General features: G+C 62.3%; 1 protein-coding gene across 2 annotated transcripts; it reads left to right on the top strand.

The window, feature by feature from the left end:
* The first annotated feature begins 447 nt into the window (after positions 1-447).
* SEMA3F (semaphorin 3F) lies at positions 448-22985 on the top strand. Of its 2 annotated transcripts, XM_082059928.1 has the most exons (19): positions 448-572; positions 3691-3855; positions 12197-12357; positions 12510-12572; positions 13211-13330; positions 14726-14806; positions 16615-16708; positions 17094-17213; positions 18699-18838; positions 18915-19029; positions 19219-19288; positions 19402-19546; positions 19644-19866; positions 20717-20805; positions 21096-21137; positions 21386-21543; positions 21624-21691; positions 22274-22407; positions 22487-22985. In XM_082059928.1, the coding sequence occupies exons 2-19, from the start codon at positions 3735-3737 to the stop codon at positions 22895-22897; spliced, it is 2355 nt and encodes a 784-aa protein (XP_081916054.1). In that variant the 5' UTR covers positions 448-572; positions 3691-3734; the 3' UTR covers positions 22898-22985. The 2 variants fall into 2 exon arrangements, with proteins under 2 accessions (XP_081916054.1, XP_081916055.1); XM_082059929.1 differs by lacking the exon at positions 14726-14806.
* The last annotated feature ends 128 nt before the right edge of the window (positions 22986-23113 follow it).

Below are 23113 nucleotides of genomic sequence, written 5' to 3'. Positions count from 1 at the left end.
GGTTTCTCGGAGCCGGAGCTCTCACAAAGCTGCTGGCTCGCCCGGGCTCGGCTCTCCGCTGCCTCCCACCGCCCCGGGCCGCCCCCCGTCGCCCGCCTCGGCAGACAAAGGAGGGACGGCGCATATTTATTCGCTTCCTTCCCAGGGCCGACGAGAGGGTGGTGGGCATCGGAGGCCAACCGAGCCGCCCGCGGCCTCGCACGGCAGGACGCCGTCGGCACGAAACAACAAAAGGCCGGAGTGCCGGAGGTGAGTGGCCGGGGCGGCGGCGGGGCTCGAACCCTCAGCTCCGGGCGATGGGCGGGGCTGGGGGTGGAAGGCGTGGCTATGCAAATGAACACCCGCGGCGAGCGCACGGGCTGCGGCGCTCAGCTGGGGCCGGGCCGCCGCCCCGCCCCGCGCCCCGCCCCGCCCCGCCCCGCCCCGCCCCGCCCCGCCGCCGCTCCACGGGCCGGGGCCGCGGCGGCAGTCGCGGCCGCGAGATGGCGGGGGGCCGCGGGTGATCGGCGCGGCGCGGAGCCCCCCCGCCCTCCACCCCCTCCTCAGCCGCCGCCGCCGGGACCTGCACAGAGGTAAGAGCAGGGGCGGGCGGCGGAGCGGGGGCCCGGTGCGGGGGGCGCCCCGAGAAAACTTTCCGCCGCTCGGAACTCGTGTGTGTGTGTGTCCCCCCCGCTGCAACTTGCCGGTGAAGCGGGCAGGTGGGGCGGAGAGTGAGGGTGCCGGTGCCTGCGGTCCGGTGCCGGGACCCCCGTCCCGCGCTGGCAGCGATACGGGATGCTTTGCAGCTCGTCCCCCGCCGCCTCGCAGAGGGGCGATACCGGCGTGGGGGGTCCCTGCCGGTGCCCTCACCCCCGGGAGCCCGTGGCTGGGCAGGCGCGACCCGCTCCCGCTCGGGGCGGGGAGGCTGTCCCCCGGGGCAGGGTGCAGACAGGGACGGGGGCTGGGAGGGAGCTCCGGGGTAAGGGGAGCTGCTGCAGGGCTCGGCGGCGGGTGGGTGCCCAAGGAGGGGGTGCTGGGGGGACACAACAGAGACCCCCAGCACCGTGGAGCAGACAGCCGAACCCCGCCTCGGTGGGGCCGCCTGCCCCGGTGCAACCCCGAACCCCAGCAGGGTTGGGGGTCCGGGGACAGAGCAGCCCCTGGGGTCAGAGAGCAGGCGACAGAGGGCTCTCCCTGGGGACAGGTCAGGCATGCCAGAGGTGCAAAGTTGTGCAAAGTTATTCCCGTGGTGCGAGTGGTCGCGGCAGACAATTAGCATTATTATTTCTTTTTTCCTTTTATTTTAATTTTTTTTTCCCTTCCTGCCCGTGGCATTGCGCATTCGGGCACCGTGGCTGAGGAGTGGGGCAGGCTCCCCTCCCACTGCCCATCCTGCCTGTATTTCTTTTCCCTCCTAAAACGTTCCTGCTCGCTAGGCTCACTCCTGAGGCCACTGGGACCAGGCGTATGGGCAGCATTAGCTCTGAGCCCCCTGAAGTGCCCCATCCGTGCTGGGGTCTCAGTCCCCCAAAGAAGTCTCTGTTCCAGCTGAGAAAACCTTTCCCTAATTGCTCTGGCTTGGTGGCACTCGGTTGACTGGCCTGGGGAGGGGGCATAAAGCCGAGCGGGATTTTCATCTTCGCGCGGCAGCACCAGCGATGGCCAAACTTTAATTGCCAAAAAAAAAAACCCAACCCCAGCCAGCCGGGTGCTGGTGGGGAGGAATGTGGCTGCTCTCCCCTGGAGTTTCCAGTTTCCCTGGAGCGCAGATGACCCTGGAAATGGAGATTTCCCGGCCAAGGTGCACGCCAATGGGCCGTTTCCCCTTTTTGCTTCCTTGGAATTTGCCTCTCCCGGCTGGGCCTGGGTGCCCGCCGCTCGCCGCCGGCTCTTTCCCCACTCCTCGCCCTGCACTCGCTGCGCTCCCCTCCTCTCCCTCTTTTCCTTTGTTTGCCATCTCGCTCCCTGTCTCTGACGCGTACGCCGCTCCATCCAAATGCAATAGTGGGATTTGCCAGAATTATTTCCTAAAGCTGCTGGGGAGAGGGGGGGAAGGTTTGGATGGGGGGGGTGGTGTTTAACTGCAACCAACTGGAGTTTTGGCTGGCGGAGGAATTGGGGGCTCCGGCTGTCCCAGCCTGGCGCTGATGGGAAGGGCAGAGCCTGGGAATGGGTGGGAGAAGGGGGGGGCCAGCCTAGAAGAGGACCGAATGCCAGTACAATGGAGCAGAGCTGGGTGTACGCTGGGGGAGAGGAGCAAATCGAAACATTTACTGACTCCAAAGGGAAGAGTGAAGAAAAAAATATTGAGCCCTGGGGAGCAGCGGTGCCGCTGCGCTCTGGGTCTCGCCCCGCCACTCGAGGAAGCGCGCCGCTGGAGGGGCCGCGTTGGCGCCTGCCTGCCGGTGACGGTGCCGCTGCTCTTGTCCCGCTTGGGGCTGGGGCCGGCGTTGTGGGTGCTGTGCTCCTGGGGAGGGGCCAGGCAGACCACCCGGGTGGGCTGCAGGCAGAGCCCTGGGGTGTAGGATCACCTCCCCTGCAGTTCAGCATCCCTCTCCCAGGGTGCCCCAAAGGGTTCCTAGCCATCCATCCGGCACCCTTGTGTGTGCCTGTCCCTTGTGGGGCTGTGTGGTGGCAGCTGGCAGAGCCATGGAGGGCATGTCTCCGTGGGGTGGCACAGTGGGGACCCCCCAGCACAGCGTGCTGGCAGGCAGCGCCCATCTCTGCGGTGCAGAGCCCCTGTGGCTGGGCTGGCCGGGCACTCCCTGTTTGCCCCAGCCCAGCTGGGTACCACAGCACATCCCACCCCGGGTGTGCATCTTCCTGGGGACGCAAGGGGCTTCCCACTGAGGGCATCCTCCTAAATCCTGCCGTGATCCTTCTCTGGAGCCCCCCAGGAGAGTGCTGCCTTGGGAGGGGGACTTGGGCCCGAGGGGACGGTTCCTCTCTGGGAGGGGCAGTGGGGCACACTGGGGGCACCACGTGCCGTGCAGGGTGCTGAGCTGGGGTGCGTGTGTGGCTTGCTGGAGGCAGCTTGGCGGACTCCGCTCAGTGCTGGAGCCCCAGGGAGTCCAGCTGCCTGGCACACAGGCAGGGCTTTTTTTTTTCCTTCTTTTTCTTTCTCTTTTATTTATGAAAAAAAAAAATCCCCCCCCCCCCCCTTTTTTTTTGTACGTTCTTGGAATAATGAAGTCCAGATTTCCTTCATGTTGGAAAGATTTGATCCCGGCTCTGCTTGCTGTGGCTTTGCTGGGGGCTGGGAGAAGGGGTGGGGGTAATGGGAGAGGGCTGGGTATGGGACCCCTCTGGGTGCTGGGGTGGGGGGAGCCAGCCTGGTGGGGTGGGGATGCTGCAGGCTGGGGGGCTGAGGAGGGATGCTCCTCACCTGGGCAAGGCTTGCTGGCTTGTGTGGAGGAACACGCTGCAGCGGCGCTTGCTGCCACGCTCACCTCGCCCTGTGCGCTTGGCTTGGCACCCAAGGAGGTGAGGCTGCGCCCCCCAATTCCTGCCCCCCACCCCCCCAGCCTGCAAAGCGGGGTTCAGCTGAGCACTTCCCAGGGCTGGCTCCCAGCCCTCCCTGGGGGATGCTGTGTGCCGGCAGGTGATGAAGAGCAGGATGGGGAGATGGGGGGGGCGGTGCTTTGTAACCCCACCAGGGGGGTGGTAGGTGCAGCAAACTGACGTCCCTCCTCCCTGTACCCTCCTCGGCAGGCTCAGCCCCCCCTGGACTCCCCTTGACCTCAGCACCCAGGCGCATGCCCACCATGCCCGTGGTCGGCGTCCTCCTCTGGGCCACCCTGCTGACTCTGGGCTGGCGGGCGGCCCACGCCAAGGACCACAGCGTCGCCACCCCCAGGGTCCAGCTCTCCTTCAAAGGTAAGAGCCGAGCAGTGGCTGTTGGGGATGGGGTGGGACCCCAGCTGGGTGGAGGAGACCAGCAGCACCCTGGTCCAGGCTGGTCCTCCTCCTCACTTGGGGGGTGTCAGCACTTCCAGAAATCTCCATGGGGATCTGCATGCCGGCATGGCTGAGCTCCCAGTCTGCCCCCCTCTCTCAGTCCTTGGGGCTGGTAGCCTGCCCAGTCACCCCAGTACACTTCTGCTTGTGGGTGGGCGGCTCTCTCCATCTGGCAAAGCTGGGTGCTGAGGTGTGGGGAGCCCCCCCCGGCAGCGCCCCGAGACCAGACAGCAGCTTGATGCCACCCCGACCCCTGAGCTGGTATTAACGCCTGGGAGCTGGCAGGAGGGGAGGATGGTGGGTGGGGTTGGAAGCAGCTTAACCCTTTGGTACTGGGGTTGCATGACCACCCAGTCCCCTCTGTGAGCCAGGAGGGGACCCCAGCATCAGCTCTAGGGTACATGTTGACAGAGGGGTTGGTCCTGAGTTCCTGCCAGGGGGGCTGCTGAGAGGGGGCAGGATGGGGAGTGATGAGGGCTTGGGCTTGCAAACCTGGAGGAGTGGAGCACAAATTGCCCCCGCTGACATGGTGTGTTTGGTGCCACCATCACCCTGGCCCCTGTGGGAGCTGGCTGCCCGCTTGGATGCATCCCAGCCTGGGGACGCGTGTCAGGAGGGTGACAGCCACATGTAGCCATTGGGGTCCCGGGGGAGGTGAGCCGGGGCTGTGCTGCCTGCGCCCCTGCCCTGCCTTTGCCCTCCGGTTGTGTATGAACTGGTGAGCCTGGGCTGTGGTGGCAGAGCTGTTGGGGAGCACGGCAGCTCCGGTCTGGCTGAGCCTAGCGGGAGGGGCTGGGGGGGCTGACAGCAAACACAGCACAGGCAGAGCAAGACACTGGTGTTAAAGGCTGGTCTCAGCAGAAAAATGGCTGGTATGAAGAGGCTGGGGACAAGTCCAGGCTGGAAAGGAGTGAACAGTTCCTCCCTGTTTGGCAGGCACTGCTTTCCTCTCCCAAAGGTGGTTTTGGGGGGTTTTGGGGGGTTTTTGGGGGCTACTGGGGCACTTTGGCCGCTGCTGTTTCCTGCCCAGGGCTGTGTCCCTCACCTCAGCTTGGAGCATCTCTTCCTCAGCACTGTGGTGAGGGCAGGCTCTGGCAAAGCCGTGGCTGGACCCGGCGCCTGCCGCCCCGGCGAGGTGTGTGTTAACGCCTGTCACCATCCTGCAGCCACCGGCATGCCTGGGGAGCAGGATTAATTCCGGATAAGCGTGGCTGGGCATGCTGTGCCGCAGGGTGGGGGCTAGTTTGGGATTGGTTTTTGGCCCCGGATGGGTTGAATGGATGTCCCTGACCTTGCCCAGGGAATGTCACCCGAGTGCCCCTGTTGGGATCTCCGGTCCTTCTCTCTTGTGCCAGGGCAGTGATGTCCTTAGGGGTCTGGCAGGGCTCCTTCTTCCCAGAGGTTGGATTCATGGCGGGAGATGGGCCAGTTCCCACTTGCATAGGGAGAAGTGCTAGCAGTGTGTTGAATCTGAGCACACCAGGATTGGGAAGGGATGCTGCTCGCCCCTTCCCCGGCCATGCTCTTGCAGTGACAGTGGAGGATTAGCTCAGGGTCCTCCTTGGGGTGCAACATGCCGAGCTGCTGGTACGTGGCTTCACCGAGTCAATAACGTGGACTCATCCTTCCTGAAGCTGCAGTGCCACAAGATGTGGGGTGGCAGCGGTGTGTCCCAGCCAGTGCAGCCCCTTCTCTTGCTTGGGAAACTGGGGCTGGTGCCGAAATCCCCAGCTCCAAGTCCCCTGGGGTGGCTGAGTGGGTGGCGGGGCTGGGCGTGATGGGACCTGGGCTGTGGGACGGTGGTGTAATGAGTTGGGCTGGGCTCTGCCAGCAGGGACACGGCCGCAGTAGCGCAGGGGGCTGCTGAGCTGCTGCAGGGGTCAGAGTTCAGGTCCCTGCCACCAACATCCCCTGGCTGAGGCGCTGCCTGGTGGGACCAAGGTGGCTGTCACCATGCCCTGGTGCCCGGCAAGGTGCCGGGGAAGGAGCTGTGCCGGCGGGAGCTGCCGCGTCCCCCCGGCGCCTCGCCTCGGCCGCGCTGCCTGGAGCCCCGCCAGCCCTGGGAACGTCTCTGGGTTTGTTTGCCTTTGGTTGTTATCGCGCGCCGGAGGTTTGTCGCAGCTCTCCGGGGCCTGCGTCATCCTCTATGGAACCTCTTCGTCTTCAAGTGCTTTTAAAATATATATATATATATATATATATATATATATATATAAAATAACGAAGCAATAGGAAAGGAGCTGGAGCCAAGCTCCTTCACACCAGTGTAGGGGCTGGGCAGGGTCACTCCCTGGTACTCTCCCCATCTCGTGACCACTGTGGTCCCTGTCTGTCTGTCCTCCCTCTCAAGGCTTTCCTGTCCGTGTGTCCGCGGGAGGAAGGTGACCAGCACGGAAAGAACAGTGCTGGGAGCGGCTCCGGCATGGCTCCCTATTGCCAACAGCTCTTCCCAGATCCCAGCCCGGTGCTGGCCAGAAATAGGGTGGATATTTTAAATCATCTTCTTGCTGACAATTCCCCCCCTCTCCCGTGCACATCCTGCGGCCCCCTCTCCCTGGGCCTTCCTCTGGGCTGGGGGCTCCTGCACCAGAGAGGTCCGTGCTTTCCCCGCAATGATGCAGGAGGTGATGATGATGATGGTGATTCATCCCTCCGTGTCCTGCTCCTTGTCCAGCGTGGGAAAAGCGTGCGGGAAGGAAGGGTGGGCTCTCGGCCCGCATGGTCGCGGGAAGCCCTCAGGGTCAGGGCTCTCCGTGGGGCTTCAAAGGGGGAGCCGCTCCCCCCCCACGGCGACGGGAACAGCCGTGCCGGCACCTCTCGGAAACGCTGCGGCAAAGGTCCAGCCGGGGGGCAGCCCTGGCTGGGAGGGGCTGGGTGAGAGGCAGTGCAGTTCCTGTGTGGGGGAAAAATCACTTTAAAAAGAACAAATCAAGTGGTGGAAACTCCTCTTGACGCTACTGCCAGCCCTCTGTGTGACTGTGCTCCTCCTCACCTCTTGCCTCAGTTTCCCCTCCCGCCCTGCTGGCATCTTGGCTGGCGGCCGGAGGACATCGGCACGCTTGATCTGGGGCTGAGGGTGGCAGATGGCTGGAGGGGAGCCCGGCAAGGGGGACATGTCCCCAGGGGCCGCCCGGCGCCCTCCTAAGCTGCTGCAGCTGTGGGCACTGCTTGGTGACAGTGGGCTGGAATAAACATGGGGGGGACACAGGGGGAATGTGCAGGCAGGGCCAAGTGCTTGGGGACAGCCAGCCCTAGGGACAAGCTGGGAGTGTTGGCATCATTGGTCCCCACCCTGGCACAGGTTGGGCGCGTGCCAGATCCCCGTGCTGCTCCTTGGAGCCCTTGAAGGAGGGAACACGGCACAGTCCCCTCTGCCATGCCCTGGGGGACAGGGACGTGGGGCTGAGCCCTGCAACCCCTAAGAGGATTTCCCTGGCTGGGGCAGTGGGGGGCTGCCACAGGGCCCCCCCACCCGCTGGGACCGGCTGCCGCTGGGGCTGAGCCCCCAAGGCTCCGGCTGTGAAGCTCCATAAGCTCCTTAAACCCGCCTCAAAAAAGCCCCCGTGTGATTTCAGCCCCTCCACCCCCAAGCTGGTACCTAATAAGCTTGTTATCCCTCAAATTAACGCTGCTCCTTCTGGAGCAGGGCAGCCAGCGTGGCCCTTCTTGAGGTCCTGGTGTGTGTGTGTGTCCCTGCCTGGAGCCCCCCAGCCGCTCCCTTTCCCGGGGCCCGGAACAGCAGCCGTCTTCCCACCCAGCACCTTGCCCTGTTCTCGGGGGCTGCAGAAGTAAATAATGTAAAAGACATTTTTTAAAAAGCCCTAAAATGGTGAGTGGGGACCCCTCAGCTCAGCCCTTTGCTTTTGCAGGGATTAAAGTGTTTTTTTGAAGCCAGTCTCCTTCCTGAGGGGGTTTTCCTGCTGCCGGAGCATCCCCTGGACCAGATCCCCCCTGGAGACCAGGGTCACTGCTGCTGAGTGATGCTCGGTGGGGACAGAGTCCCCCTGCCAGCGATGCTCTCTGGGGCACGTCCCCCCACGAGTGCTTCGGGCAGGCTCGCTGGGGGATGAATCAGCGGTTTTGGCTGAAAAAATGTGGTTTTCTTTTTTTTCCCTCTTTCTTTTTTGTTTTGTCTTTCTGGCCTGCGCCCAACCGGCCGGGCAGTGATGGCCGATGGGGGAAGCACCCGGCCGGCCCCGCTTTTATCCCAAGGGATTTGACCCGCGTGTTGGTGACACCTGTCCCCTGCTGCGGGGGCCGGCGGGGTGAGTGCCGGGGCGATGCTCCCCAAGCGGGGCTGGAGACGGTCGGGGGTGGAAGGCAGCGATCAGGAGCCAGAGCCATTTCATCTCCATAGCCCCAGCAAGGCAGCTTCGGTTTCCTCCCACCTGTGAATCGGTTAAATGGGAAAAGAGCTTGGCTGGGGGCCACGGAAACTCTCTTATTACATGTAATTAGCTTAATTACATCATAAATAACCCATCAAGGGGTAGCGGAGTGACGCTCAAACAAATAAGCAATTCTGCTTTTATCGGGCAACCCACCCAGCGCTTTGATCAGCCCCAATAACAACAAATGCTTTAAACACGCGAGGGGTCGTATTCAGCCCCCCATCCCTTTCTCAGCATCGCTCCCCAGCCCTCCTCTCCACCTAGTACCCAAAAACCTGCCTCCCACATTTCAAGTAGGGAAAAAATTGGGGAGGAACGTCCCCAAAATTTAGGTTGAGCTTTAGATTGGTGTGGGATGAAACGCTCTGGGCTGGAGCTGGGATTTATCCCTGCTGGGCCAGGCTCCCTGGGATCTGTGCTGGGCTTCTCCATCGGCATGTGGAGTGAATTCATTCGCCCCCATGGACAGAAAGGGCTCCCAAAAGGCACTGCCGCTGCCAGCCGGGGGGAGAGCGGTTATTGAATATAAACACGCCATGTAATTTACATGCTAATTATGTTGAATGCGCTACAAGCCCATAATTAGAAACTAATTTGGTGAGAGCGCCTGTAATTGCTTTTGGGGGAGTGCAGTGCTGGTGCACCTGGGGAGGTGACCGACTCAGGTCCTAATGGCATTAACCCTTTGTGCCAGCACCCTGCTGATGTTTGGGGGGGATCAGGGGCATCTGGAGAGCTCAGGTGGGGTGAGCAGCACCCTGGGATGCTTGGTTTTATTGGGTCCCCCAAAATCTCACCCTTGCTTTGGAGATCAGCGCTGGTCTGCGCGCTCATGGGCGATGGATGGGAACTGCTCATCCCTGCTTGATGGGGATGGGGGTGGCATTCAGCACCGGTGGAGGTGTGGGCAGCTGCCGGAACTGTAAATTCAGCCTGAATTTGGCATTATGGGAAGAATTTGGCTTTGCAGAGCAGGTAGTCTGGCAGAGCTGCTTGCCACTGCCACGGGCAGAGCTGAGCATGGCCCTGGGTTGCCGGCCAAGGGTCTGACAGGTTCCTGGCCGCCGGCATCGCTTGAGGGTGCCGGATAATTAAATCTCAACACCTGAGGCCACCAAATGATGCTGGATAGGCGAGTCCCGGGGGGAATCAGTGGGGGCTCCATGGGATGATTGCAAGGGGACAGTCCCCAGAGAGGCCACCCTGGCTGTGATGCCGGGCAGCTCCCGGCTCCGGTGCTGGGCAATTAAAATGGGATTAGGCTCCCGGCCAGCCGGGGAAGCTCTGCGGTGCCGGAGTTGGCAGCAGGGATGCAGGAGGGAATAGGCTCATCTGGGCGCATCCGCTAACGAGTCGGATTCTCTATCCCCGGGACACCCCTGCAGCTGCTGGGGGCAGGTTTGGGGGCACAGCATTGGGGAATTAGGTGGGGAGGGCAGTGGGGGGTGACTGTTTGGGAGGTCAGAGGTTGGGGCAGGGGCTCACCCGCCCCTCCATCCCCTTTGGAGAGGGCGTCACGGGGCAGTGGGTCCGTCCCCGCCCCGCTTTAGGGGTGCCCCCTCTGATCGCTGGGGCGTAGGGGGCTGAATGAGGGCCCCAGTGAGGGGCCGGGGCCCTTTGTGCTGCTGTCCCTGTCCCCTGCTCAGCTCTGGGGCCGCTCATCCTGATGGATGTGGGATATTTGGGACTGTTGCTGGCGTGGGACCCTCCACTGACAGTGTCTTGGTGCTGCTCGACTCAGCCCCACGGTCCCAGCTGGGAGGGGAGACCAAAGATGGGAGCGTGTCCCCTGGGAGGGTGGACATGGTGTCCCCTGGGGAGGGTGGACACGGGACCCCCAGGCCAGGCAGCAGTGGCAGAGTGGGGCTGTCCCAGCGCAGGTCCTGCCTGGTTTAACTGCCATCCCTATGCCGGGATCATCTCTGCCCCCAGGGGGATGGATGGGCGTGTGGTGCTGGTGCTGGCAGTGCTGGGAACAACCTGTCCTGCTCTGCCTGCATCACCCGCTGCCAGAGCTGCCCTGCCCTTTCCTGGCTCCCCAGCTCCCCAGGGAACACTGTGGGACAGGCAGGGGATACCACAGGTGGCAGGCGAGCCCCTGCTGACAACAGGGAGCATCTGGAGCCCAGATGGGCCAGGCAAGAGGAGTGTGCCGTGGGGTGGGTGGCTGGGCTCCCCTTGGTCCCCCATGCCTTTCACTGTGTCACCTCACCTCTGCCACGGTGGGGACACCCCTGCACCCACAACCTAAACTGCCAGCCCCTCCACATTCCCACCATGCTTGCCCCATCCAGCCAGCATTGGTGGGGAGGTCAGACCCCTGGAAGGTGGATGTCCCATCCCATTACACCGTTTCCCACAGTGTGTCCCAGCAGGTTCCCTCCCCACGGTGCCTGGCATGTGCTGGCTTCACCGCCACGCTGAGTGGTGCTAGGGGCTGCAGGTGCCCCGCCATGGGCTGGGCATTGGGGATCACTGCTGCCAGCCAAGGGACAGAGCGGGTCCTCCCAGTGACACCAGTGGCTGTGCCCAGGCACCCCTTTGCTCCCTTGATGTGGGCTCCCATGGAGACTCCGCTTCCCAGCAAGCAATGGGAGGTGCCCCCAGCCCACCCCCAGGATGCCAAGTAAGGGGTCCACAGGGCTGTGCGAGGGGATTCTTAGCATCACTGGGGTGCCAGGGTGCAGGGCACATTCCCCCCATCCCTCCTGCTCCCCAAAGAGGGCAGACCCCTGCATCCCTGATGTGCCCAGCATAGGACCCTGGGGACACCCATGGGACATTGTCAGCCCCACATGGGTCTGAGAGGCAGAAGGTCAGGGAGATGTGCTGAGCTGCCTTTTGGAGCCCTGCCCAGCTCTGCTTGGAGGCTGAAGTCCTCCTGCCCTCTACTGACCTGCAGGACCCTGCTCCGCTCCCACCCAGTAAGGGGGATCCCCAGGGGCTGCCCCCAGCATCCGGCATCTGCACAGAGCATGTTCCTGCCTGGAGGGACAAAATCTCCGGCGTGAGGATGCCCATGGGAACAGTGTCCCGTGGGGTTGGTATCCAAATGGAGTGACATCTCCAAAGGGGGTGGCATATGGGAAAGCTGACACCCCATAGGAGTGGCATCTCATGGCTTCTGGTGGCATCCAAAGGGTTGGCACCTCCAAAGGAGGTGACATCCAGGGCAGATGGTGTCCCATGGGGTAGGGTCTTCTGTCTCGCTCGTGTCCTGGCCCCTGCCACGTGGTCCTTGGCACCGGCCCACATCATCTGCAGCACTTCTGCCTTCCATCTGGCTGCCTCATTGCACTTGTGAATATTCATGACCCTCATTATCCTCTTTCACTCGTTGCTCCCACACTCGGGCTAAAAATAACTTCCCAAGGGGGGGATGGGGTGCATGGGGTGGGGGAGAGGCTTGTCCCCTCCCATTCCTTGGGATGTCTGCTCCTTAGGGTCCCAACTCCCCCATTTGAGGAACCAGTGGCCTGGTTGGGACGTGGGAACATACAGCTGGAGAGGAATGATGCAGAAGAATTTGGGAGCTGGGCACTTGGCTGGGGCTCCAGGGAGCACCCCCCTTCCTGTCTCATCTCATGAGCTCCACTCCATGCTGTGGGATGCTGGGTCTCCTGCTGCCCCTCCCTGGGCCACCCTTGGTTGTCCCAACTGGCCGTGAGCATCTCTGTCATTGTCCCATGTCCCATGTAGAGGACGCAGCATCATGGTGCTCATGGAGGGGAATTTGGGGGCGGGAAGGTGGGCACCTCCTCTCACAGGACATCCTCCATTCGGGACCAGACTTGGACTCGGGGGCAGGGGTGAGAGTCGGGAAGGTGAGGGTCCCTGGAATGCTGACATGTGCCCCTTTCCCCCCGCAGAGCTAAAGGCGACGGGCACAGCACACTTCTTCAACTTCCTCCTCAACTCTAGCGACTACCGCATCCTGCTGAAGGACGAGGACCACGACCGCATGTACGTGGGCAGCAAGGACTACGTCCTCTCGCTGGACCTCCACGACATCAACCGCGAGCCCCTCATCGTAAGCTGCCATCACAGGGCACGGGTGGAAGGGGGCAAACAGGCACCCAGGAGTGCATTTTGGATGCTGGGCCAAGGGCTCGATGGGCATCGCTGGTGCTGGTGGGGCAGAATTGGGGCCAGGCAGGGAACCCTGGGCTGGTGTCTCCACAGATCCACTGGCCTGCATCCCAGCAGAGGATTGAGGAGTGCATCCTGTCAGGCAAGAACAGCAATGTGAGTGGCCACCACAAACCCCCTTCTGGTAGCAGCGGGTGGGTTGGTGAGCAGCACTGGGGAGGGATTCATGTCCTTGTGTCCTACCCTGGAGAAGCCACCCCTGGGTCCCCTGTAGCAGCATGTGCAGCTATGCCGGGATGGGGTGGCACTCTGAGGTGTCGCGGTGTCCTGCCACCCCTTCTGTCCCAGCCGTGCAGGTCCTGGAGAGCTTTGTGGGCGAGCAGGAGGCCAAGGTCCCCATGCTGCTTTCTCCCACTGGCCAGCGCTGAGCCCTTCAGTGTGCCAGCCCATGGTCCATGCCAGCCCCTCCCGTGACCCATGCCAAACCATGGCCATGCCATCCCAAGTCCGATGCTACCCCTTGACCCATGCCACTCCATGGCCCATACCAACCCATGACCACTCCAACCCATGGCCAAACCCCACCCCCATGCCATGTCTCATGCCAGCCCATGCCCTGTGCCAGCCTTCCACCTCCTGGCTCCTCGCCCTGCTTTCTCCCTTCCCCAACTCCCACGGTGTGCCGTGGGGCTGGACCCCATGGTGCCCACCTCAGCATGGATGCTAACAGGTGGCGGGAAGAGGGGTGCCCTGTCCCCTTGCTGGGGTTGTCACCCCCCTCCTCTTCTTCCCAGGGGGAGTGCGGCAACTTCATCCGTCTGATCCAGCCCTGGAACCGGACCCACCTCTACGTTTGTGGCACCGGCGCCTACAATCCCATCTGCACCTTTGTCAACCGTGGGCGTAAAGCCCAGGTGAGAGGTGGGAGGGACGGAGGGGGCAGTGAGCCACTGCCCAGCTCAGCGGTGCTGGCGCAGCCGCTGGGGGGCTGCAGCAGGGTGCGGGGGGGCAGCGTGGCTAACAGTTCTACGCTGCTGAGCGGGGCCAAGCCATCTCCACAAACCAAGGGCTTCTCTTCACACTGGAACCTGGCTACCCCGGCTGGACGGCGACACCAGTTCAACACGATGTGCCCTCCTGCCCCACCAGCCACAGCCGCCACCGGATCTCTACCACAATGAGTGATATGCCCACCTCTAGCTGCCCGCTCACCCATTGCTGGCCACCAAGCCCCCCACCATGGGTGCGGAGGATACCGGACACTGCACCAGCACAGGGAGAACGATGGCAGAGGCCATGCCGACATGTGCGGCTGTGCTGGGATTGTCCCTGGATGGAAGGATGTCACCTGGCCCTGAGGACTGTGAGGTGCAGCAAGGCCAGCGTGGAAGCTGCATGTCACCAGGCTAGATGTGTGGCAGACGGAGGAGAGCTTTTCGGATGGCCCTCGGAAGGAGCTGATCTCTGCAAGTAGCAGCACAGGTGTCCCGGGGGCCTGGAGCCCTGCAAGGTGTCCGTCCCCTCCGTGCCGGGGTGGCAGGTCCTGGGCTGCGTCCTCTCCCGTGGCTGGACTGACCTGGGCACCATCAGCCCCAGCTGAGGGAGGAGCACGACGCTGGATGTGGAGGACGGGTGTCTGCCCCAGTGCTCCCCAAGCCCAGCACAGGCACCAAGAGAGGTGGATGCTGCTCAGGCCACTCTGGATTGGGACCAAATTGGGACTGGACTGGACTAGGACTGTATTTGAACTGGACTAGGACGGGATTGACACCAGACCGGGACTAGCCTGGGAAGTGGCAGCATTTGAGGAGCACTAGGGATGGCCATGCAACTGGGGACAGCATTGTGTGTCCCCTCTGGTGGAACCAGTGGCAGTGTGGCAGGGACTGGGGGTCACCAGGACCAGTGTCATGGTCAGCAGGACCAGGTCACCAGTGGTGTCATGGCTCAGCACCAGGGCCTTGCTTCTCTGCATGGGGCACTGTTAGCTGGGTGGCAGGTGCCAGCATTGTCTCCCTGGGCATGAGCGCAACCTGGCTGGCTTCTGGCAGCCGCCTCTGCCACCCCTCCTGCCCTGTGCCAGGGCACCCCAGTTCTGTTGGAGATGGCAGGATCCTTCCCGGAGACCCTGCTGCTGGAGCCCAGCTTGCAGCATCCAGGGACCCCACCGGCACCCCAAGAGGGAGCTGCGGCTCTCCTGCTACATGGCGCCCACCACCCCAACTCTTGGGATCCCCTGCCTCCCCCGCCCAGGGGGTCCTTGCCCCCCGCCGCTGGCGCTAACTCTCTGCCCTGCTCCTTTTCCCCAGGGGTTTCCGCCGAGCCAGCCGGGAGGCCGGGAAAGCAGATCCACCGACAGCCCCCTCAGCCCAAGACCAGCACAAAGCAAGGTGGGGACCGGTCTGGGGGCCCGCCGCAGCCGTGCCCACCTCTCCCCTGGGCCGCGCCGGAGCCGCGGGCTCCTCCTTCCCACCGGCATGCTCCCAACCCCCGGGCTGGGCACCCTGTGCCATGGGCATCCCCACCATCTTCCCTCTTGGCACAGCATCCTCCAGCCACTGGCCTGGCGTCTCCACTCTCCTTCTCTCACTAACTCCTTCCTCCAGGGCCGTGCACGGGTCCCTTGTGGGGGACACTGTCAGGGACGGTGGCTCTCCCTCACCACTGGCTTTGCCTGGCTCTGGAAGTGGGGCAATGTGTTGTGCAAAGCCTCAGGAATCAGGATGGTTCAGAGGAGAATGCCAAGGCAATGTGCAAGATGTGTTTTGGTAGGGTCTATTAAAAAAAAATTGCTGAACAGCTGCTTCGCCCTGCCCTAGAAGGGGCTGGTGTCATCCCAGAGGGCAAGTGGGCTCAGGAAGGTGACAGCGTCCCCAGCTTCTGGGGACACCCAGTGCCCAGCCTGCCCTGACAGTGTTACCCCCTGAGCCTCTCCCCCCCCGACTAACGTGGGTCGATGCATGGGCCGGGCATCACATGGGGCACCAGTGCCGCAGTGGCTCCTGGGTTGCCCGGCGGGAGGGTGACATGGTTTGGCCGGGGCCAGGGCTGCACTGCAGAGCCAGGTTGTCAATGGAAAGGGTTTGCCCCGCTTGGGACCAGGCCCAGCACTTGGCAGAGGTGTTTGTGATGGTGCCAGTATTGCAGGTGGCACGGCACAGTGATGGGGATGGTGGAAGCGTGGCCATGCCTGTCTCTGGGGCTGTGGTGTCCTAGGAGGAGCTGGCACAAGCAGATCTTGTGATGGGAGATGTGTGTGGTGAGCATCCTGGCTCCCCACCTGCTCCTGCCTTTCCTAGGGCCAGGGGCTCTGCCAGGACCCCACTCCCATGTCGATGGAGGTTGACCACCAGCATGTCTGTCACGCCTGTGTCAGAGAAAGGCTGTGGGGCCAGCAGGCAGCTCCACCAGCCCGATTTGGTTGCCTAAATGTCCCCTGTGCACCCAGGCTCTTTTTGAGTGCTTCACTGATGCTGCTTTTTCCCCACTCTGGAGGTCTGTACACTGGGCTGAGAGGTGATGTGCTCCCAGCTGGCCCTGGCAGAGGGTTTTCTGTGCGTCTCTGGAGGCAGCGTGGGTCTCCCATGATGGTGCTGGGAGTGGCCATGGGGAAGGCAGACGCGACGGCAGGGAGATGGATCCTAACAGCGTGGGGCAAACCCCCTGGAGCGGGTGCAGCATCTCACCGTGATGCCACTTTGGCGGCACCCACTGGAAAACAGGTCCTGGCGAGAGGAGCCCAGTGGGTCTGGCAGCCGAGCAGTGCTGAGCGGTGCCAAGCAGTGCCAAGTGGTGTCACTGGCCAAACCCTGCCTGCCGAAGCTGCTGGAGCTGCACAACCTGGAGCAGACCAAGTGGCGATGTGCAGCACGGCTGGACGGGGAGAAGAGGCGGCTGGAAAGAGAAGTTTGCACAGAAGTGGACCTGGGGGATGGATGCCCCATTTCAGCCTGGCGGCTCAGCCAAGTCTCCAGGTGGTGGAGGGCACGGAGGAGCACCCAGCAACGTTGGAGGAGAAGCTCATGGGGGCTTCAGCTTCCCAGGAGACATGCAGACCCGTGGTGTAGTCCATCTGCATCTGTTCTTGCTGCTGGGCTCTCTCCTGGGAGAGGCTGCCTCTCCCGGCAGGCTTTGGAAGGTGCCACAGGGATGGAGGGATGAACGGCTAACCAGCTCCTCCATTTGCTTCCTTCTCCAGGATTATATCTTCTACCTGGAGCCAGACAAACTGGAATCGGGCAAGGGGAAATGTTCCTACGACCCCAAAGTAGACACTGTCTCTGCGTTAATAAGTGAGTCCTGCAGCCCCCTGGGGCTGGCACTGGCTGCGTTGGGCAGAGGGAACGTGCAGATGATATGGGACAATGGCTCCCACCATCTTCCTGTGTTGCCCACATACCCCCCAGGAGTTGGGTTCTTGCCCCTACCACCCCTCCAGCTGCAGACGTTGGGGCACCTGGGGTGCCAAATCCTGGGTCACCTGGCCCAGCAGAGTTGGGGGTCCTAGTTACAGACCACTACCAAACTCCCGAGTTTGCTGGGATGGCCACAGCCAGTGGCTCTTGGTTGCCTGGTGGCTACTGACCGGAGCTGGGGCTGGATAGAGCCCAGGGCAGTGGGAGAAGGTGGATGGATGGGACTAGGTGGGGGTCCCCGGCTGATCTCTGCCCTCTGCAGATGAAGAGCTCTATGCTGGCGTCTACATCGACTTCATGGGCACGGACGCAGCCATCTTCCGCACCATGGGCAAGCAGACAGCCATGAGGACAGACCAGTACAATTCACGCTGGCTCAATGGTGAGTTGGGGTGTCATTGGCCGAGGTTCCCTGGGGAGCCCACGGCTCCAGCCCAGAGACCTGTCATGTCATACTGCATCCTACCAGGAGAGAGACAGCAGCCAGCATGGGCAGGCAGATGGGTCATGGTGTGGGATGGATGGACGGATGAATGGGCGGTCAGGTGATGGATGGTTGACAGTTGATGGGTGGATGATTGGGTGGATAGAAGATGGATGAACAGATGATGGATGGATGGATGGATGGATGGATGGATGGATGGATGGATGGATGGAAATCCAGACAGAAGAGCAGAGGGATAGCTGTGCAAGGCACAGTGACAGACACACCAGGAGCTTCGCTGGGCAGTGGGAGCAGGCACCTGGTGAGAGATGTGACTGGCTCTGCCGGAGTCTGTGCGTGGGTTTCTGCAGGACTGAGATGTCAACCATGTCGCCTGCGATCGGTGACCCCAAACGCTCATCCTGTCCCCCCGGAGCCCCCCTGCCCACGGGGCAGCAGCTGAGTAAACAGAGCAGAGCAGATGGACTGGTCCTGCCGGGCCAGGGAGCCGGCGGGGCGGTAACCCGAAGAGGGGGAGCTGTCAGTGCAGGCTAGGCACTGCCTGATGGATGGCAGGGAGAAGCTTCCTGAGAAGCTTCCAGGTTGTGTGGTTCCTCCCTGGGGGGTACGACCAGTTCCCATCGCCCTGCTCATGGAACTGCTGGAGCCCTCCACACTGTGGTCCTCAGGGGTGCTCCCAGGGACTCCAGGGATGCTCTGAGCCCCTCCTGGAGCACTGTTGACCACCAGAGACCCGGTTCCTCACCCCACCTTTGCGGCTCTGCTCCAGATCTGGCTCTCACCCTGCAACCACAACAGTGCTTTTCATAGAATCATAGCACAGTTTGGGTTGGAAGGGACCTTCAAAGCTCATCAAGTCCAACCCCCTGCCATGAGCAGAGACATCTTCACCCACATGAGGTTGCTCACAGCCCCGTCCAGCTTGACCTGGGATGTCTCCAGGGATGGGGCATCTGCCACCTCTCTGAGCAACCTGGGCCAGTGTTTCACCACCCTCATTGTAAAAAATTTATTCCTCCATGTCTGGCCTGAATCTCCCCTCCTTTAGTTTAAAACCATCACCCCTTTTCCTATCATAACTGGCCCTGCTGAAAAGCCTGTCTCCATCTTTCTTATAAGCTCCTTTTAAGCACTAAAGGGCCGCAATAAGATCTCCCCAGAGCCTTCTCTTCTCCAGCTGAACACCCCAACTCTCTCAGCCTGTCCTCCCAGCAGAGCTGTTCCAGCCTCAGATCATTTCTGTGGCTCCTCTGGCCCCTCTCCAACAGGTCCATGTGTGTCCTGTGCGGGGGGCTCCAGAGCTGGATGCAGCACTGCAGAAGCATACTGGATGTGCTACTGGAGGAGGGGGGCTCAGCACCCCACTGTGGTGGGGGGCAGAGGGTGCTGCGGGACTGAGGGTGCTGTGCTGTGCCGTTCCAGACCCGGCCTTTGTCCGTGCCCAGCTCATCCCCGACAGCAGCGAGAGGAACGACGACAAGCTCTACTTCTTCTTCCGAGAGAAGTCGGCTGATGCTCCGCTGAGCCCTGGGGTCTATTCCCGCATCGGGCGCATTTGCCTGGTGAGTGGAGCCGGGGCTGGGCAGGGGGCAGGCATGGGGGCGGGCAGAGCTCAGCATGGGGGTCTCTCCGTTGCAGAATGACGATGGGGGCCACTGCTGCCTCGTGAACAAGTGGAGCACCTTCCTGAAGGCTCGGCTTGTGTGCTCCGTGCCCGGACCCGATGGGATCGAAACACACTTTGACGAGCTCCGTGAGTGGGCAAGGGGGGGGCGGCAACCTTCTGCACCCCTGCAGGCTTGGGGAGGGCTGCATACCCCCTTGCTGCCCCCCACCTCTTACTTCTCCCACGCGGAGCTGCTCTCCCTCCTGCCTTGTTGTCCCTGAGTGTGAGGGGTGTCCTGTCTGCCCCATGGTAACACCCCCGTTTTTCTGTCTCAAGAGGATGTCTTCATCCAGCAGACTCAGGACACCAAGAACCCCGTTATCTACGCGGTGTTCTCTGCTTCGGGGTGAGTTCTGAGTCTCCTGGCACGGAGCAGCGGAGGGGGATCCCCAGCTGGGTGGCGGCCCCGGTGATGCTGCGGTGCCAAGCTGGAGGGTGGCAGCAGGTCCTTCCCTCCAGGTCAGTCTTCAAAGGCTCTGCTGTCTGCGTCTACTCCATGGCTGATATCCGCATGGTCTTCAACGGGCCCTTTGCGCACAAGGAGGGACCCAACTACCAGTGGATGCCCTACACTGGCAAGATGCCCTACCCCCGCCCGGGCACCGTAAGTAGCCCCAGGCACGCGTGGGGAGGTGAGCCATCACCCTCAGACCCCTGCCTTGTCACCAGGTCACTGAGCACTGGTGACATTTCTATCGCAGTGCCCTGGGGGGACCTTCACCCCATCCATGAAGTCGACCAAGGACTACCCTGATGAAGTGATCAACTTCATGCGTGCACACCCACTGATGTACCACGCTGTCTACCCCGCGCACCGCCGGCCGCTGGTGGTCCGCACCAACGTCAACTACCGCTTCACCACCGTGGCCGTCGACCAGGTGGATGCGGCAGACGGGCGCTATGAGGTGCTTTTCCTGGGCACAGGTACCCACGCCGCGCACCGCGGGGAATGCAGCATGCTCCGGCGCGGCCCTGGAGGGCACGGGTACCACCAGGGCTGGCCAGAGTCCTGTGCCCTCCACCACACTGGAGCGGGGCAAAGAGCTGAGACCCCCCCCCCCAAGATCCCTGCCCCTCCTGTAGGCTCCAGCCTGGTCCTCCCTCTGCCCCAGTGCCTGTCCCATGAATTCCACCATGCAGCTTGGTCCTTCCCTTAGCCCGGTTCCTGTCCGCAGGGCCAGCTGTCCAGCATGATTACCATCCAACTGATGCCACCAGCCAGCCTGGTCCTCCCCTTGCCCGAGTGCTCACCCCAGGGGCTCCACCATCCAGTCTTATACTTTCTTGACCATGGTACCCATCCTACAGACTCTACAACCCAGCTTCATGCTTCCTTCCACTGGCCATCCTAATCCCACCATCATCTCACCTCGATCTTCCCCTGCCCAATTGCCCATCCTAGAGGCACCAGCCTCCCACGCTGTCCTTCCCCAGCCCCAGTGCCCATCCTGGGGACACCATTGCCTGGCCTGGTGCTTCCCCTGCTCTAACCTGCATCCCAGACCCCTGTGAGCCATCCTGGTCCTTCCCCTGCCCCAGTGCCCATCCCTGGCTGCCGCTCCAACCCTGCCCTGGGTGGTGGCAGTCCCTAGGCATGTGCAGTGACCTGGGCTGCACCCCAGGCACAGCCACCCACTGCAGCAGGAGAGAGATAGGGGTGGGCTTGGGGGGTCCTTCCTCCCCCCAGCCCCAAGAAGGGACCCCCTTCACAGGAGGGGAGGGCATGTGTGCCCAGGGGTGGCACTGAGTGCCTGGGCATTGTGGTGTCTTGCAGATCGAGGCACCGTGCAGAAGGTCATCGTGCTCCCCCGGGATGACATGGAGACGGAAGAGCTCATGCTGGAAGAGATTGAGGTGTTCAAGGTAGGAGTTGTCCTGTCCTCCACCCTCACTGAGTGTCCTCAAGCCAGCCAGCCAGGCCCTTGGGACACCAAGCAGCCCCTTGAGATGTCAGCCAGCCCCTTGGGACACCAACTAGCCCTTGGCTGGCACTGGAGGGACCCCAAGCATTGTTTCTCCTGCCCCTCACAACTCCCCCTGCCCAGCCCTGCCCCACCCCAGCTACCTGGGGGGTGTCTGGGCTGCCCCCCCAGGGCTGCAGCGTCAGGCCAGGTGCTCTCCCCTCCATCTCTTCCACTCCTGCTCCCATCTAGGTGCCAGCACCCGTCAAGACGATGACCATCTCCTCCAAGAGGGTGAGTGATGGTGCGTGGCAAAGGGCTGGGCAGATCCCATTGTGGGCCTGGCCATAGCACTGCCCAGTGTCACCGCAGTCGAGCAGGAGGCACACGGGTCACCCCAGGACGAGCTGGCTCTGGTGGCCCTGGGTGGCTTTGGTGTCTTAGCCAGTCCCAGCACCAGGAGACTGCAGCTCATTCTGGGAGGGTGCTTACAGGGAGAGGATGAGATGACATTTCACCCTGTCCTCTTTGTCCCCCAACAGCAACAGCTGTATGTGTCCTCGGCTGTTGGCGTGACCCACCTGGCCCTGCACCGCTGTGACGTCTACGGGGAAGCCTGTGCTGACTGCTGCCTGGCGCGGGACCCGTACTGTGCCTGGGACGGCAGTGCCTGCACCCGCTACTCTGCCTCCTCCAAGAGGTATGGGGGGCCAGGAGGGGGCAGCGGGGAGGGACCCCCTGGCCCCAGGCTCCCCTGCTCACCTCCTTGACTCCCCACAGGCGGAGCCGGCGGCAGGACGTGCGGCATGGCAACCCCATCCGCCAGTGCCGGGGCTACAACTCCAACGGTGGGTGAGGTGTGGGGCACAGCCCCACAGCACTGGGAGGGAGCTCGGGGGTGTGCTGAGGGCAGGAGGATGAGGGATGTGGGCAGCGGCCAGAGGGGGAGAGGGTGGATGGCGGCCCTGGTGTGTTGATGGTTGTGTGGGTGGATATACAGGAAGAGGGTGAGAATGGATGGATGGATGGATGGATGGATGGATGGATGGATGGATGGATGGAAGAATAGATAGATTGATGAAAAAGTGGATACCTTAAGGAGGAGCATAAGCAGGGATGGGTACATCAGGGAGTAGGATGAACATGGATGGATAGATGGATACATTAGGGATGAAACATGGATAGATGGATATGTTGGGGAGGAGAAGGAGTAGATTTTGATGGATGGAAGGAAGGATGGACACCCTTCTGGAAGGATGGCTTAGCTAGAGGAAGAGCACACTTGCTTGGTAGCTGGGTAGCCAGCATACCCATGGCTGGAGGTGGACAGAAGCTCTCTCTTGGAGAGCAAGTGGGCTGGGCAGGAGGGCAGCGGGGCCAGGGACATGGAGCTGCAGGTGTGACCTGGCTGCCTGTGGCCGCCCCTGCAGCTAACAAGAATGCAGTGGAGGCTGTGCAGTATGGGGTGGAGGGCAGCACCGCTTTTCTGGAGTGCCAGCCCCGCTCGCCCCAGGCCAGCGTCAAGTGGCTGCTGCAGAAGGACAACAGCGACCGGCGGAAAGAGGTAGGGCAGGGGGGTGCTCGGGGGTGCCGGGGGCGGGCAGGGACCAGTCGACTGAGCCATGCCACCTCTCCCCCTGCAGCTGCGGGTGGAGGGCCGGGTGCTGCGGACAGAGCAGGGCTTGCTGCTGCGTGCCCTCCAGCTCAGCGACAGCGGCCTCTACTCGTGCACTGCCACCGAGAACAACTTCAAGCACACAGTGACCAAGGTGCAGCTCCGCGTCCTCAGCAGCCGCGCTGTGCACGCCGTGCTGGTGCAGGCGGAAACCCCCCCCGGCCTGCCTGGGGCCCCCACTCCCCGCTACCAGGACCTGCTGCAGCTCCTCACCCAGCCTGAAATGGGACTCCTGGACCAGTACTGCCAGGGCTACTGGCGGCACACGGCCGCTAGCCCCCCCCAGCCGCTGGCTGGCCTCAAAGCCAAGGAGCAGCAGGAGCAGAAGAAACCTCGGAACCGCCGGAATCACCAGCCAGAGACCTACGGGCACACATGAAACCATCATCAGGGACTTTGCTAGCACAGTGCTCTATTTTTCCCCCCTTTTAATATTAAAAATATCTATAAATAAATAAATAAATAAATAAATAAATAAATAAACACACACATCCACGCACACACACACATGCAGACACACGCACTCTCCCCTCCCGCAGGAGACGGCATTTATTTGTAGGTTGTACGAGGTCACTGGGGCAGTGCGACCCCCACC

The sequence above is a fragment of the Streptopelia decaocto genome, assembly GCF_964273445.1.
Source record: "Streptopelia decaocto genome assembly, chromosome: 8".
Classification (NCBI taxonomy): Eukaryota; Metazoa; Chordata; class Aves; order Columbiformes; family Columbidae; genus Streptopelia; species Streptopelia decaocto.
This window is presented reverse-complemented; position numbering and strand designations above follow the sequence as displayed.